This window comes from Manis javanica, chromosome 1, assembly GCF_040802235.1.
Source record: "Manis javanica isolate MJ-LG chromosome 1, MJ_LKY, whole genome shotgun sequence".
NCBI classification, from domain to species: domain Eukaryota; kingdom Metazoa; phylum Chordata; class Mammalia; order Pholidota; family Manidae; genus Manis; species Manis javanica.
This window is the reverse complement of record NC_133156.1, coordinates 207,066,380-207,081,259: the sequence shown is the minus strand read 5'-3', so window position 1 is coordinate 207,081,259 and position 14,880 is coordinate 207,066,380. Positions and strand designations below refer to the sequence as shown.

Sequence of the window (14,880 nt, the reverse complement as noted above, 5' to 3'; positions counted from 1 at the left end):
ATTAGTCTGAAGACCCAGTCAATAACTTTGATATTCTTTTATCTAAAATATGCTGTCACTACCAGCTGTCCATAGTCTTGATTTGACTTTACATGTAGTATCTTATCCTCTGTGAGGTGACACAGACAATTTGAAATGAGAGAATGAACACTATCAATATATGAATAGTGCTCTAATACCTACATATTAAATGTAACTGATTGATTGGTTTCAGGTACCTTATGCACATTTATTACCTGCCAGTTAGTGGTGTACTTTGAATCTGGAATTCCTTATTCTTAACCTACTGTTATTTCCATTCTACTAAGTGTGTGATTTTCATTTATAAGTTATGGTTCTGTTTTCTAATTTTACTGAGAAAATTTCAACATGCATATTCAGTTTGTTTCGACTGAATATTTGTAACTCTGTTAACCATAAAATGGTCAAATACTTGGCTTTCATGGTGTTGTATTTCTTAGAGTGAATTCCCGTTTCTAAAAAAAAAGTGTAGACAGAGCAATAATATACTTTTCAAATAATACAAAAACATGACTTAGTTTCATATGCTTTCTCCTTGGAATTCTTTTAAAAATTTTACAACAGCATTGGTTGTTTCCAGAAACCAGAATTCACATAACATACTTGGAAATTCATCTTGGTTTTGATCTTGATAATTTGTTTTAAGGGTCACACTCTGTTTTCCTGTATTTTTTAAGTTTTGCAGCATATTTTAAAGGCCAAAAGCAGTCTAATTTTGATGGGGAATTCTGTCTATAAATCACAAGGTATTTCATTTTTATTCTAACTGGTAATATCATATTTTCTTAAAAAAAACAACATATCTTACCTCTGCATTGATGATTTCATATTCTTCTTGTGGCTGTGTTTCTAATTTTGTTCTCACTTTTTCAAATGCATCCATATTTTCTGAAAGTAATTTTTCTTTTTCTTGTTTAATAGGCAGAAAATCCTGAAAAAAGTTTTGTTGGTATGATCACAGTATTTCAAACTATAATCTCTTTTTTATTTAAAAATGTAGACAAAGAAAATAAAATGGACTCTTGATACATCCTGTACCATTAATTTAAGTGAGTATATCCTTGAGATGCAGAAGTACTGAGCACTGCTAGAGAATGTTCAGAAGTACCATGGGAAAGGTTTACATAAAATCAAGCAGCAAAGGAAATCCTATGAATGTTTACATATTTAGTAGGGGGGAGAGGTAAAAAAAAAAATCTACTAAGTTTTACAAAATAAGAAAATACTGCCTAAAAGGAGGAAAATGTCAAAGGGGAAGGAAGACATTATCTTTATTAATAAATGTTCACTATCATTTTATTCACAGCCAGAGTTAAGAAATTTGCCCTATTTCATGTCTTCATTAGCCACAATCTTCCTCTCTTGTGGGGGATAAGGAATCCCCCAATACAACTGTTTATCAGATCAAAAGGTGAATTAATGCTTTATAAAACAATGCTTCTCTTTGAGCTTAAGGAAAAAATAATATATTCACCTTATAAAAGAACAAGGAAAAATAATGGAAAATTAATGACCACCAGTAGAGATATACATGAAAGCCAAATAAGCACTCAACATCTTATTGGGAGTAACTCATAGGCTAAAAGCTTTAGCTGACCTCCAGTAAGCATATAAATACCACATGAATTATTAAAATTTGGATAAGGCAAAACCTCAGTTGTCAAATACAAAATGGGTTCAATAACTCAATGCTCCACAGGTTTGCCTTGTTTAAGCAAAAGAATTGTAACCATGATTTTGACATCTGCTTTCTGCCAAAGATGACAACTGTAAAGAGATTTGTGCCAGAGGGGCATTAAGCCTTTGGTTAGGACCTCCAACAGCTGGTAAATATTTATTGCATGAATGTATCCATGATACTTTACCAACATCGTACAGAATGTAAGCTATAAATATCATTTATGAGTTTATAATCTAAATTAAACACAAGAATAAAATAGAAATATCAAAACAAATTAAATGGAAAAATAATCATTTGCACAGTTTTCCCTTTACACTTTTTGAGATGCTTTATAATTTGGATTAGATTCAAATCAGCAAGGGTTGTTTATGTCGTCTGAAGGTTTCAGTCCCTACCTCAATCACATAATTAATAAGCTTAAGTAATTATTTGGCATCCAAATACTGGAGGCTCATATGTTTAATTTTCCTTATTTTTTTAGCATTTCTACAAAGTCTAGATATGATCTCTAGACTAGAGAGGCATAATATTTGTATCAATAATTTCTTACTGTCACCCCAAATACAAATCCCTAGAAATCTGTCCTGAAGCTATAACTTCACAATAGGAGATGGCTTTTCATTTCTAGGTGTGTTCTTTTTTGTTCTGTCATTCCCATAAGGGGCTAAAGGTAACAGAGCTGGGCCCAATACTAGTCCTCTTAAATTTATTTTACATTCTTGATTAACTTTTTCTGTGTCAAAAATCCAAATAAAGCAAGTTTTTCTAAATCAAAATAATCCTGGAAGTAATATGATTTTTAACTGCCTTAACAAAATGGAAGTAGAATTCAAGAGCTTTGAAAATAATTCCTCAAAAGAAATTATTCCCAGGGAAATTGGGATTTTATATAATATTCAGAGAATACTTTTAAGTTGTTTTTAGTTTTAGTTTTGTACAAACAATATGTACTGGTGTTTTAAGCTTTCATTTCAATGACAGCTAGCATTATCATTAGGGTACACTGCTAAATGTATCCAATTTAGCCAAATATCTTAATACATTAATAGTCTATAGGTTTCAAGGGCATGTATTACCTAATGGAGCTGAGAGGATTGGACAGCTCTAACTTGAAATTTTAAGGTTACATGTACACTATCGCTCCATTAGCAGAAGAAAGAAGCACTTCTTCCCACCTTCCAGGTGGCCCACCATAAACCATTTAACAATGAAAACTTGTAAAATGAGAATGGAATACAAAAATTTTATTATGGTAAAAACGTTGAACATCTGTAAATAAATTCAAATTATTTACAGATGGAAAAACAGCACAGTAGAAAGACAACAGATAGCTTTTGGTCAAGATGGTACCATAAGCAAATGGCTAATTCCAAGTCTCGGTCAGGGAGAGTAAAAAGTAGGCTTGGGCTGTCTTGTGCCAGAAAGCAAGTAGGTGCTCAAAGATTAATGGAGGTGTGTCAAAAGGACCCAAGGGCCAGTTTGTAGGGGTTCCTACTAGTCACATTTGGGACAATTTGAACATCAAAAAGAATAATGTACCTGATTACAATTCACTGAAAAATTTAAATTCACACTAATCTGAAATGAGGCAACAATAACAAAATACCACACACCGAAGTAAAATAAAAAAATAAAACAAGGGGTCAATAAAAAAAGGAGACTCTTCTTTTTAGAACAATACCAGCTAATAATTGTAGAAAAAACAGAATTAGAAAATCATTAGCAGCCCCCAGTGAAACAACTGATTAGGCTGAGATCATCAATGACTGTTAAACTCATTAAGTAGAAGCATGTTGGGTAATACAATATTTGCACAGAACCAAAGTATTACCCTATTTAACTTAGTAATTGCAAAGGGAATAAATAATTTTCCTTTACGAATGAAGAGGATTTTCAGTTAACACCTTAACCAAAATTATCAAGTTTAGCATCAACAGTGGGACAAGCTGATATTATGTGTCTTCTGTTATAATGCAATATGAAACACTTGCATTGAAGATATAAAAAGAGTAAACCTAAAGTAGAAGAAAGGAAATAAAATTAATTTCCATTGCTGAAACTGAGAAAGTAACTAAGGAGATGATCAACAAAATAAAATGTTGGTTCTTTGAAAAATGTACTAAAAACTGATGTACAGCAAAGAGTTAAAAAATTTGGAATAAAAAAGTGGCTTAATTACAGATATAATAGAGATTTTTAAAAATCACAAAAAGTTCTTTATGCCAATACATTTAAAAACACAGATGAACTGTGTAATTTTCCAGAAAATTAATGAATTGCCAAAACTGACTTAAAAAACTAGAAGAGCACTATAAGTCAATAACTATCAAAGACATTGAAGTGGTAATTAAGTGTCTCCCTTTTAAAAGAGACACCAAAGCCAGATACTTACAAAGCTAGCTTTCTTGAATCTTCAAGGAACAGATAATCTCATATGCCAACTAGTCAAGAAAAAAATTCTATTTAAAACTACTCAACTTATTTTATCAGTCTAATATAATCTCGACACCAACACTGGACAATGACAATTTAAGACAGTTACAAATCAATTTTACTGTAAAATATGGATACAAAAACCTAAAATATGATAAATGAATGTATTTTTTTTAAAGCACAAAACAAAAATAATAATAGAAATAATAAAACCCTATATGACCAAGCAGGATTTATCTTAAGAATGAAAGGATGGTGCAACATTAGAAAAATCCATGTAATCTAACACAAATAAAGGAGGTAAGTCTTAGGGCTATTTGATTAATGCAGGAAAAAAAACATACATAACCTAAAATTAGGAATAGAGAGGAAATTCCTTGACTTGATAAATGGTTTCTTTGTTGTTTTACACAGAACCATACTAAATCTGTAATTAATATGCCTGAAATGTATTCATATTAGTATACATCTTATTTAGCATTTCTGAACCTTTTCAAGAATCTTAATTATATTCATTTAAAACACCTAGTTATATTTGCTGTTTATTTCATTATTCAAAAGTGATTAACTGAAGGAATTCTTTCCTATGCTCTCTGCCTCCACTTCCTCTCCTCCCTCTTCTCTTGAGCCCAGTAGGATTTTTGCCCTTCTCTTTCCACTTACTGCTCTTGTCACGGGCACTGATGGCCACTGCACTGCAAACTGTGAACATTAATTCTAGGTATTCATAGTAATTGACCTAGTGGCATCATGATACAGTCGCTCACTTCCTCCTCCTAAAAATTGATGTTGCTCCAACATGTCAGGTTTGTTCCTACTTCAGTTCCTTACAGCTTTCTGTGCCCTATGCCTAAACACTTCAAGATATTGCTCGAAGTGTCACCCTCTCAGCTAGGCTTTCCCTGATCACCCTACTACAGTAACAATCCTCCCTATCCTAACATGGCTTGTTCATTCCCTCCCTGTCTATTTTACATTGTACCTATTGCCTCATATTTCACTCATACATTTCTTGGTTCTCTCTCCTCTCATCTGGAATGGTAAGCTCCATGAAAGCAGGGATTTTGTTTCCTTTGCTCACTGCTATATAACAAATGGCTAGAATGGAGCATAGCAGATGCCCAACAAATAATTGCTGAGTTGAATCAAACACATCACAAGCTGGACCCCTAACCCTCACACCATATAAAAAAATGAACTTAGAATAGATCACAGACCTATGTCTGAGGCTTCTATGCTCACAGATGCATAGTTTGAGAAAGAGTTCATACTGGATGATTTCTGAAGTTTTTCTTCCAGTAATAAAATTTATGGTTACATGAAATTAAAAAATTCATTCATTCAAATCTTACTTCATTCCACAAGCATCTATTGCTTATCTACTATGAGGCAGTCATTATGCTATGTGTTGGGCATATAAAGATATCTGTTACAAAATTCTTGTCTCTATGGCCTTCCTAATCTAATGGGAAGAGAGAGAATATTTTAAATGATACATTAGTAGCAAGTAAATAAATATAGTGTTATAAAATTCTGGCTTCAACCACTGCCTGTATATGGACAACTCTCCCCAAATTCCAGACTCATATATCCAACCATCTATTGAAATCTCCACCTTAGTAGTGAGTTATATTTATTCCTTCTCCTTCCTTACCTTTAAGATATAAGTAACTGTAAGGCTACCCCATGTGACTGTGAAATACGTCCATTTGAAACATAACCTAGATGTACTTTGGAATTTTGTCATTTTGGCAAGTTAACATGGTGCCTATCCCATAAAGGGGGACACCATCCTGTAATCAAACACAGTATTCTGGAGCAAAACATCTACTAAATGGGATAAAGACCCTAATAGCTGTGTGTAGGTCAGATTAAAAAAGAAAAAAGTTCAAAACAAATATTATAAGAGGCTTTTGGGTTTTAGAATCCAAACAGAAAAGGGGTTATCAGCCTACATTCTCTATTCTTCCACTCAGCTGTCCCAAATAAAATATAATCACCCTGTAATGATAAAGTTTATTTGATTTTATCTCTTTTAGATCTTCCCTCAAATCGTCTACTTCTCTCCATTCTTATGGCTGTGGCCTTAGTTTATACTCTCACCTTCATCTGAACTACTGACAAGGCTTTCTACTTTTAACCTATTTTCTGTAGTTCTGACAGAGTGTGTCTTCTAAAATGAAAACCTGATTGCACTGACATTTTTCAATGGCTTTCTATTGTTTCTAGGATGCAGTTCAAACCTCTTGCAAGAGTTACAAAGCTGTCTATTCGTGATAAGTAAGCCCTGCTTACTTCTTTTGGTTCACCTTTGACTGTTTTAGCTATATTGCTTATAGTGATGGCCTATCTCCATTTGAAGCTTTTACATATGCTGCTCCCTCTGCCTGGCATGACCTTAACTACACCCTTTGAGTCTTTTATTTGTCTAACTATTCCTTTATTGCGGGATTTAGGTTCAAGAATTATATTGTAATCCACAGAATGTTATTCTACAAAATAGATTTTCCCTCCTATTTATGGAACAGTCATTCATTCAGCAGTTTTTATTACTACGTCTTCCACTGTCTCAGACAATAGGGAAGAATGCTGAACAAGACGGACATGAGTCCTTGTCTTTCTGGAGTTTCCATTTTAGTTGGGAAGACAAAACAAAAGAGGAAACTGACCAATGAAATAATAATTGTAGTAAAATGGCAGGAAGGAAACAAGGCTAAGGTAGAAAATAATAAAGTGAGGACAATTATGTTGTTTATCATAGTCAGAACTGGCCTTTCCCAGGAAGTAACATTTAATTAAGATGTAAAATAGAAGGAATGAGATTTGTAAGGGTGAATGGGATAAGAGAATAGCATATAGAGACCCTAAGATGAATGCCATGGAGTTGTGTTCTTTGATTGGGAAGATGACCATTGTGGCTTTACTGAAGTGACATGAGAAGGGGCTAGATGTTGCAGAGTGTTGGGGAACCTAATTAAGAAACTGGATTTCTGTTTATGTAATAATTGCTGGAAATGTTTTAAGCTGGTGAGTGACATAACTTTATATTTTAGGATCACTTTTCCAATTGCATGGAAAATGGTTGGAAGGGAAGAAAAAGGCAAGCAAGGAGCCTGGGTATGTGGCTTTACCAACGATCCAGGTAAAAGATGCCTAGAGTGATGATGGTATGGATGGAGAAATACAGACACATGCAGTATGTATTTTAGAGGTTAATGCAGTGTTTCTGAAAGCATACCTACATGATAGCATATAAGATTTGAGTTATATGAATATTTTATTGGAATATAACTAGCACATCAAACCAGTCATTTACTGAATTTATTCCTTGGGATAAGACAACTTGATTAAGCTAAAATAATTGGGTAAATAATAACTAGGTGGTAGTCAGATATGATAAAAATCATAAAGCTTACTTGGGATAGATACACTGTTAATGGATGTGATAGCAGGGTAAAGGAACAGGAGGAATAAAAAAATGTTTTTCCTTATTCCAGCTTAACAACTGAATATAGAGCAATGAGATGAAGAACTGAGTCAGGGTTGGGGGGGCGTTAAACTTCACCTGTGGATAGTATGCCATGAGATGTTCAACTGGGGACTGTTAAATAGGTGATAAAATAGTGTATAACAGAGGGGACATGGGATTAAGATGATAACTGCTATATACTTAAATCCATGGGAATGGATAATATTACTTAAAAAAAATTAAAGAGAGAAAAAAGGCCCAGGACTAAGCCCTGAGAAACTGAAATTTAGAGGTCATATGGAAGAAAAGTTAGAAAAGGAAACTGAGGAGGAAAATCAGGAAAATGTGTAGTCAAGAGGCCAAAAGGGAAGAGTGCTTTAAAAAGGGAATGGTCAAGCATGTCAAACCTGCTGAGAGAGCTTTGTAAGAGGAGGAAAGGGAAGTGGGTACTGGGTGGAAATTGGATACAGCTTTGGCAACTGATAGGTTTTAATGGAGGGGTAAGAACCATACTTTACCAAGTTACAGAACAAATGGACTGTGGAGAAATAACCAATAATGAAGTTGTACCTATAATGCAGTCCCACACTGTGAATTTTATAAAAAAATTATTTTGAGACTACAATGTTTTCTTCCCTTTCTGGCTTCCTGAATTTTCCTTTAAAATGTCTCCTTTTTCCTTCTTTCCTGATGATGTTTTATATTTTAGTTAGAACCAGTGATTCCTAAACATCACACAGATCTGTAGCACCACTGAAGGAAATATCTGCCAACCTATCTATCTTAGACACTATTGCAGGAACTGCTAATCTTTATTGTGGAAACAGCCAACACATGTTTAATAGAAGGATTTTTCTCTCATTTGGTTTTCTTTTTGTACCTTGCTTAGATCATCACAAGCAAAGATTTTAGGAATTATTTTTTGTAATTAATTTTGAATTATTTTGCAATTAATTTTGTACTTCTGCTCTGCAGAGCAGAACAATGTAGAAGGTAAAGAAATGTGGCATCTGGTTTAATGCTAGTCTTTGAATATTACTACCTGGTGTATGAGTACAATGGAGTACTTATCTGGTCATCTGGTAACATAAAATGGAAAACTAAGGTACTTGCCAAAAAGAATTTCAGAACTGAACAAATTCAATTAGGTTTAGGTCAGCAACACTCCATCATCCAGTGTCTCTAGTTCTTAAATACAGGACTACTGTCAGTGGCAGTCTGGGATTTCAGAATTACCTGAGGAACCTAAAAAAACCCAAACACCTCCAAGCCCCCCACCCCCCACCATAAAAACCCCCTAGGCCTCAGCCATAGAGATTCTGATCCAGCAGATTTGGGGAAGATCCAGGAACTGGCATTCCTAAAAAGCTCCCCAGGACCTCTGATATATATAGCCAGACTGTAGAAGTTGGTAGTAAAGCATCCCAAATGTATACGTGATAATTTGTTGCTAAGGTAATAAGCAGATGTAGAGAATCATGAAATTTTAGCACTGGGAGCACTTTAGAGAACACCAAGTTGAAACATCCTTTCTCTCCCCAATCAGCAAGATTAGGGTCCTGATTAGTTCACAGACACACAACTCCCGACCTGATCTGTTGCCTTCTGGCATTTCTATTACATAGGCCCTCCATTGTTCTTCTGTTAACTTATATACAGATATATTTTAATTTGCCTACTTCTACTTTATTGTACCTCCAAGAGTAGACAAAGTTGGAACTGAATGGATGCTTGCTGAATGGAGGAAATGTGCATTCTTGTCTACGGGTCTCTTCACAGCCTCTGCATGTCCCAGTGATCATACAGGACAGAGAGCACAGCTTTAGGTCCCAACATTTCCCATGGAAAGGCTGATATATAACATTTGTGAAGGCAGTACTACTTTGTCAGGTAAGAGTTACCAGAAGAGCTACTGGTCTTGGAGTCACTGAATCAGGTTAAAGTTCCAGGTTAAAATTTCTAGGTGATAGGAATCTATGAAAGACAACTGAAAGGCTGCTTTAGGGACAAATGGAGAGGAAAAAATAGTCAATCTCCACTTTAGAGTGTGAGCTAATCTCACAGCTGTCTCTCTGAGGGTAATTCCTGTCTACTATTTTTAAACTAAGATTTAGACGTACTAGATGACAAAATGTTCTAAACAATACAAAATAAAATGATCAAAAGGTCTAAAATTTGTACAACAGGCAAATTTTAAATATTTATCTTTCTAAAGTAAGATACAGCTGCATATGCACACATGCGGTAAAAATAAAACAAAAGGAAGGCGTAAAGAATTTCTGAGTAAAGCATCAGAATGCTAAGCTATGCCAAGATGCTCTAAAAAGAAAAATAATTTGAAGGACTAAGATGTAAAAAGTAAAAGCCTAGAGACTAACAGATAAGAAGTTAAGAGGAAAACAAACAGAAAAATAAAAATCACACAAGAACTTACAACAAATATGAGCCAAGAGAACAACAAACATTAAATAAACCAGAAGAATTTAATATAATAAGATTTAAAAAATTGTTTTTGAAAAGAAGCCTCTCAAGCACCCATCAGCAGATGAATGGATAAATGAAATGTAGTATGTATTTATGATGGCATATTATTCAGCCATAAAAAGGACTACAGTTCTGACATATTTTACAACATGGATGATGCTTGAAAACATGCTAAGTGAAATAAGCCAAGCACAGAAGGATAAATGTTATATAATTACCATTATCTAGAGTAGGAAAATTCATAGGCAGAAAATAGAGTAAAGGTTACCAGGGCCTTGGGAAAGCTAGGAGTGGAGAGTTGTAAGTGACTGCTTTGTGGTTGGGTAATGACAGGGTTTTGGAAATAGTGCTCATGGCTGTACAACATTGTGAATATAACTAATGCCATGGAATCTACACTTAAAAATGGTTAAAATGGCAAACTTTATTATACATATTTTACCACAATAACAAATAAGGAAGCCATAAGACGAAAAAAAATCAGTATGCAACAAAACAGTGAAAACCAGAAATTAAAATACTGAGATAATGAAACATGCTAAAATACTGCAAGAATATTATGCCCCAAAGGTAACTTAAGGAACCTAAGTAAAAGGTAGGGGAGGTATGTCAAAGAGAGAGCAGCATAAATAGATAGCTTTAGACTCAAATATGTAGGATGATCATATAATTTACCATCCTATCCAGGACATTTTTGAGAGGAAAGGGGACACTATTAATAATTATACAAGGACAACAGGTGTAGATAGGGACAGTCCCAGGCAAACTGGGATGTGTGGTCACTCTCTATATAAGAGCAATCAGGTCCTCAAGGTTTTGGTCACGCCCACAACTTGGGGTCTGGCCAAAATACAACAGTCTGAAAGTATCTTCCTAAAGGACACGCTGGTCAAAAATGCAAGTTCTTTATCCATTATTTTACACAGAAGTAACAAAAAAATTATACAGTGTTTACTGAAGTAAAACTTGGGATTTAGAAAACAATCAGAATATTAAATTTCATTAATTTTTTTTCCCAGGAATTTTAGAAAGTTGAATTATACTTTGAAATGCAATGGGAGGCAAACTAAGGCACACTAAGGTGAATCATTTTTTATATCTATGTCTTTATATATTACAGCTCTATAAATATATACCTATATACTTTTTTATACTTTTAACTACAATTGAGCCTGAACATTAAAAAAAAATCAAACCAAAATTCATGAGAAAATTAGTAACTGATATCCATTCTTTAATTTTAAACTAAAATTAATGACTTACAAATAGGTTAATTTAAATTGTCCATACCTTACATGAGAAGCTCCGACTTGTGTTTCTTGCTAACTCTGATATCTTGGGTTTATTCTGCAGGCACTTGGTTAGGTGATATTTTTTCAATTTTATTCTATTGTAATAATGATCGGTGAAGTTACAGTGATTCAAATGCTGTTTCTGCATGCATTTCCCAAGATGAGGAGTACTATACTTCAAAGCTTGGAGAAATAATTTGCTCTTCTGCTGCATGATATCAAAGTCCCTGGTTTATGCTCCCTTTGGGCTCTCAGCACATGAATGATGTCATAGGTATGCTTACACAGTAGTGGGTTCTCAGAGCATCTAAGATCCGCAGTTCTTAAACCCAGCCCTTCAGGGCCACTGTACCCCTCAGGTATGAGCACACCTGAAAACTCAGGTTAAAAATATCTCAACACATATATTAAGTTAAAATTTCACTCAAATCACACTTTTTAGCAAATGTGACTTAAATGTCTCATTTGTAAAGTCAATCCTATCAGGCTTAGATTATGCAGCACTGACTCTGGTACACATAGGGGCAAACTAAAAAACAACAAAACAGAAAACAAAAAAATTGCAAATAAGTACACATACTTAATGGAGGTATCTCAGAAACTGAGGTTGTTTAAAGGCAAAAAACAGTTTTGATCTTACATAACTCACGACATATCTTTGGTATGCATATGGAGCATAAACTGGAAAAGCCTTATTAATAAAATAATAAAGGTAGAGGAGTGTTTGTTGAGTGCTTGCTGCGTGCCAGATACTTTTTTATGCTTTGTCTAATTTAAACTTCCTAAGAACCTGATAGAGTAGCTATTATGAATTTTACATAAAATTCATTTTACAGGTGAGCAAACTGTGGCTCTGGTAGGGTTAAGCAACTGCCCCAGGTCATTTGGACAGTAAATAGAGCAAAAACTCCAATTTTGATTTGGCTCCAATCTAGGACATAACGATTGGACTTAAACGTTTAGAAGGCATTTAGCTCTTTAGATAAAAAAAAAACAAAACACATTTCAGTATGCACAAATAAAATGTGGGGCCTACTTTAGTTTCTGTTGGGAAGGTGATTCTTATTAATCCATCAATAAGTAGTTAGTAATTAGTTAAGTCAGAGGGACCTGGGCTCAGGTCTTCACTTGTGCACTTACTATATGTGCCTCAGTTTCTTCATCTGCAAAACTGAGATGACATCACTTACTTTATGGAATTCCGTTGTCAGAATAAAATGAGACAATTTATGTTAAGGTGTTAATACAGTGGCTGGCACGTAGTAACCACTCAATAAATGGTAGCTACTATTAGGATAGGAAAAATCTAGGCATGTTGCACACTGTTGAATGTCATCATGGAGCCTTCCACAAAATGGCCCTCGGTATCAAAGGTACAATACTGCGTCAGATTTACCACAGATCTGATCTGTTACGACGCCCCCACCCCCTGTACCCTGCAATCTCTTTCTCTGTCGCAGCAAAATTAAGGGGGAATGGGGATTAGGGACTAGGAGTTGACAATAGCAAAAAAAAAGGCCCCTCAATAACAGGTCTGCAAAGGCCTAAATTACTATATCCATGCCGGCAGCCTCAACCCAACAGTCATCCGCGGGGACAAGGCAGTATGCAAGCCTAGGGACGGGGGTGGGGTGCACGAGTGGGTGTTCCCGGGAGAACCTTTTTCCCTGTGCAACTCTCCACCCCAAGGATGAGGAGATGTGAGGGCCAGAGGGAGTGGTACCATGTGCCACGCAGAGAAGGACTACATTCGAAAAGCGAGGACCAAGGACTGAGGGGTGGTTGGTGGAGGGAGGGAGAGAAGGGAAGACACCCCCAGTACCCGCCTCCCATACGTACGCAGATTGAAAGTCCGCTTTTGGACACCGAAACCAGCGAGGGGAAATCGGAGAACCAGAAGCCGTCAGGAAGGAACAGAGGTGTCACCTCAGTCGCGTCCACCCGATGACTGCGTTCTGCAGCTTGCAGAACGACAACCACCCAGAGTCACCCAGAGCTGGTTTGCAGCACGCCGGTTACGTAAGCCAATATAAGCATCGGCTACGCAAATTTCGCCATCTTTATTGTGGTCATGAAGGGATTTTATTTTTCCTCCTCCTGGTCCTTAGCCATCAAACATCTAAGCCTTTTGGCTCTTACTAGTCTTCTGAGTTCTAGATGAAGCGAGGGAGAACAAAGAGGGAAGCGTCTCCCTAGCTCTTCCACAGCTCCCTCACCTTCTTGCCTGCCCTCACTCAAGATGGCCACCATAAAAATGGTGCAGTGACACGAGCAGCGCTGCCTTGGTTGCCAAGGAGACGCGGATACCGGAAATGCGGAACTCGGGGCGGGCTCCGGCAGTAGGAGGGAGTCTGGGCGCCACAGGTCCTGGCAGGGAAGAAGTAGGAATGTCCTGACAGGAAAGAGCTACAGAGGCGGCAGCTGGGGCTATAGGGGACTTCAGCCAGATGGAATTGCGAGGCTCGCGCGCCGAGGTCGGCGAGGCTGAGTGCGCTGCGGCCGAGGACCCAGCAAGCGGCGCTTCGGCTCGGGGGCCTGAAGTCCCGGCGTCCGTGGGAGCCGCCCGGTGGAAGCTCTTGCGGCAGGTAAGAGGAGCCCCCTCGCCTCACCTTTGCCTCTGGCCACTCCCCTCGCAGGTGCTGGGTGAGCGACCAGCCGAACTCTCTCCCCTGGGCAGCTCTGGGAGTTCTCTCACAGTTTAGCCAGAAGCCATCTGAGAAGCGCCCTTCTGCTTCACCGAGGCGTCCCACTAAAAGAGAGAAATGGGGTGGGGTCGGGCGGGGAGAGGGCAGCCCAGGCGGAGTTGCTGGGAAACCCATACCGAAGTAGATCTCCTTTTAGACGTTTGTCTGCGTCTGGGGTACTTTTCTTTCGGCTCGCTAGTCCGAGTGGTGGGACCGCCGCTGCCCACGGCGTACTGCTCTTCTTGCTTCTGTTTTACTTCTGGTGTTTTCCCGGTTCTGAGCTCGCAGCCTCCGAGCCCCGAGTCTGGCCTCTCTCTCCGAGATCAGCGTGGTGGACTGTCTGGGCTGTGACGTTGCACGCGTTGCCTTGGTTTCTGCCGTTGAGCGGAGAGTCGAAGGGAGTAGCTAGAGCTGTCTCTCTTTCACTGGGGTGTGAAAGTTTTAGTTTGAAGTGAGCAATGAGATTCTCGGTGTCCAAGGCGAACTAGTCCGAGTGTGTTTATTTGTTTAGTGGCGGTTATCTTGTCGTACTTGCAAGTTGCTGCCGTTGCTGATACCTTCGTGTTCAGGTTTGACAGATTTCTGTTTTGACGTCACTGACCCGCTTTCCAAACTGCTGGGAGTAGAAATATTCTTATTGTTTTACACGCCAGTGTCATGCCTCTGCCTGAGGTTTCCCGCAGAGAACTACTCAAGAGAACCCTATCCATTTCTGAAGGTTGGATTTTGAGAAGAGTTTCTCAGCTATCTCCACTTTACTTGAGATGGTGTGTTTAGTTCTTTAGGGGTTACTTTGTTGCCATTGTCTCGGTGGCC

The 14,880-nt window shown here is 37.3% G+C and overlaps 2 protein-coding genes across 10 annotated transcripts in view; one reads left to right on the top strand and one right to left on the bottom strand.

Annotated features, from left to right (window-relative positions):
* PREPL (prolyl endopeptidase like) overlaps positions 1–13,807 on the bottom strand; it is a 45,735-nt gene extending 31,928 nt beyond the window's left edge. The window contains exons 1-4 of one of the 4 annotated variants that reach the window (XM_073213664.1): positions 13,220–13,807; positions 11,379–11,475; positions 4,095–4,143; positions 830–952 (exon numbers count right to left, since the gene is read on the bottom strand). In XM_073213664.1, coding sequence (XP_073069765.1) covers positions 830–904 — 75 coding nt within the window. In that variant the 5' untranslated portion in view covers positions 905–952; positions 4,095–4,143; positions 11,379–11,475; positions 13,220–13,807. Of the gene's footprint in view, positions 1–829; positions 953–4,094; positions 4,144–11,378; positions 11,910–13,219 lie in introns of all 4 variants that reach the window. The other 3 variants (XM_017660877.3, XM_017660879.3, XM_017660878.3) reach the window with 3 other exon arrangements.
* The window catches only part of CAMKMT (calmodulin-lysine N-methyltransferase), a 422,349-nt gene continuing 421,227 nt past the window's right edge, over positions 13,759–14,880 (top strand). For 4 of the 6 annotated variants that reach the window (XM_073213696.1, XM_036990834.2, XM_036990839.2 and 1 more), the window contains exon 1: positions 13,759–13,965. In XM_073213696.1, the coding sequence (XP_073069797.1) occupies positions 13,828–13,965 (138 nt within the window). In that variant the 5' untranslated portion in view covers positions 13,759–13,827. The remainder of the gene's footprint in view (positions 13,966–14,880) is intronic. The other 2 variants (XM_073213707.1, XM_036990835.2) reach the window with 1 other exon arrangement.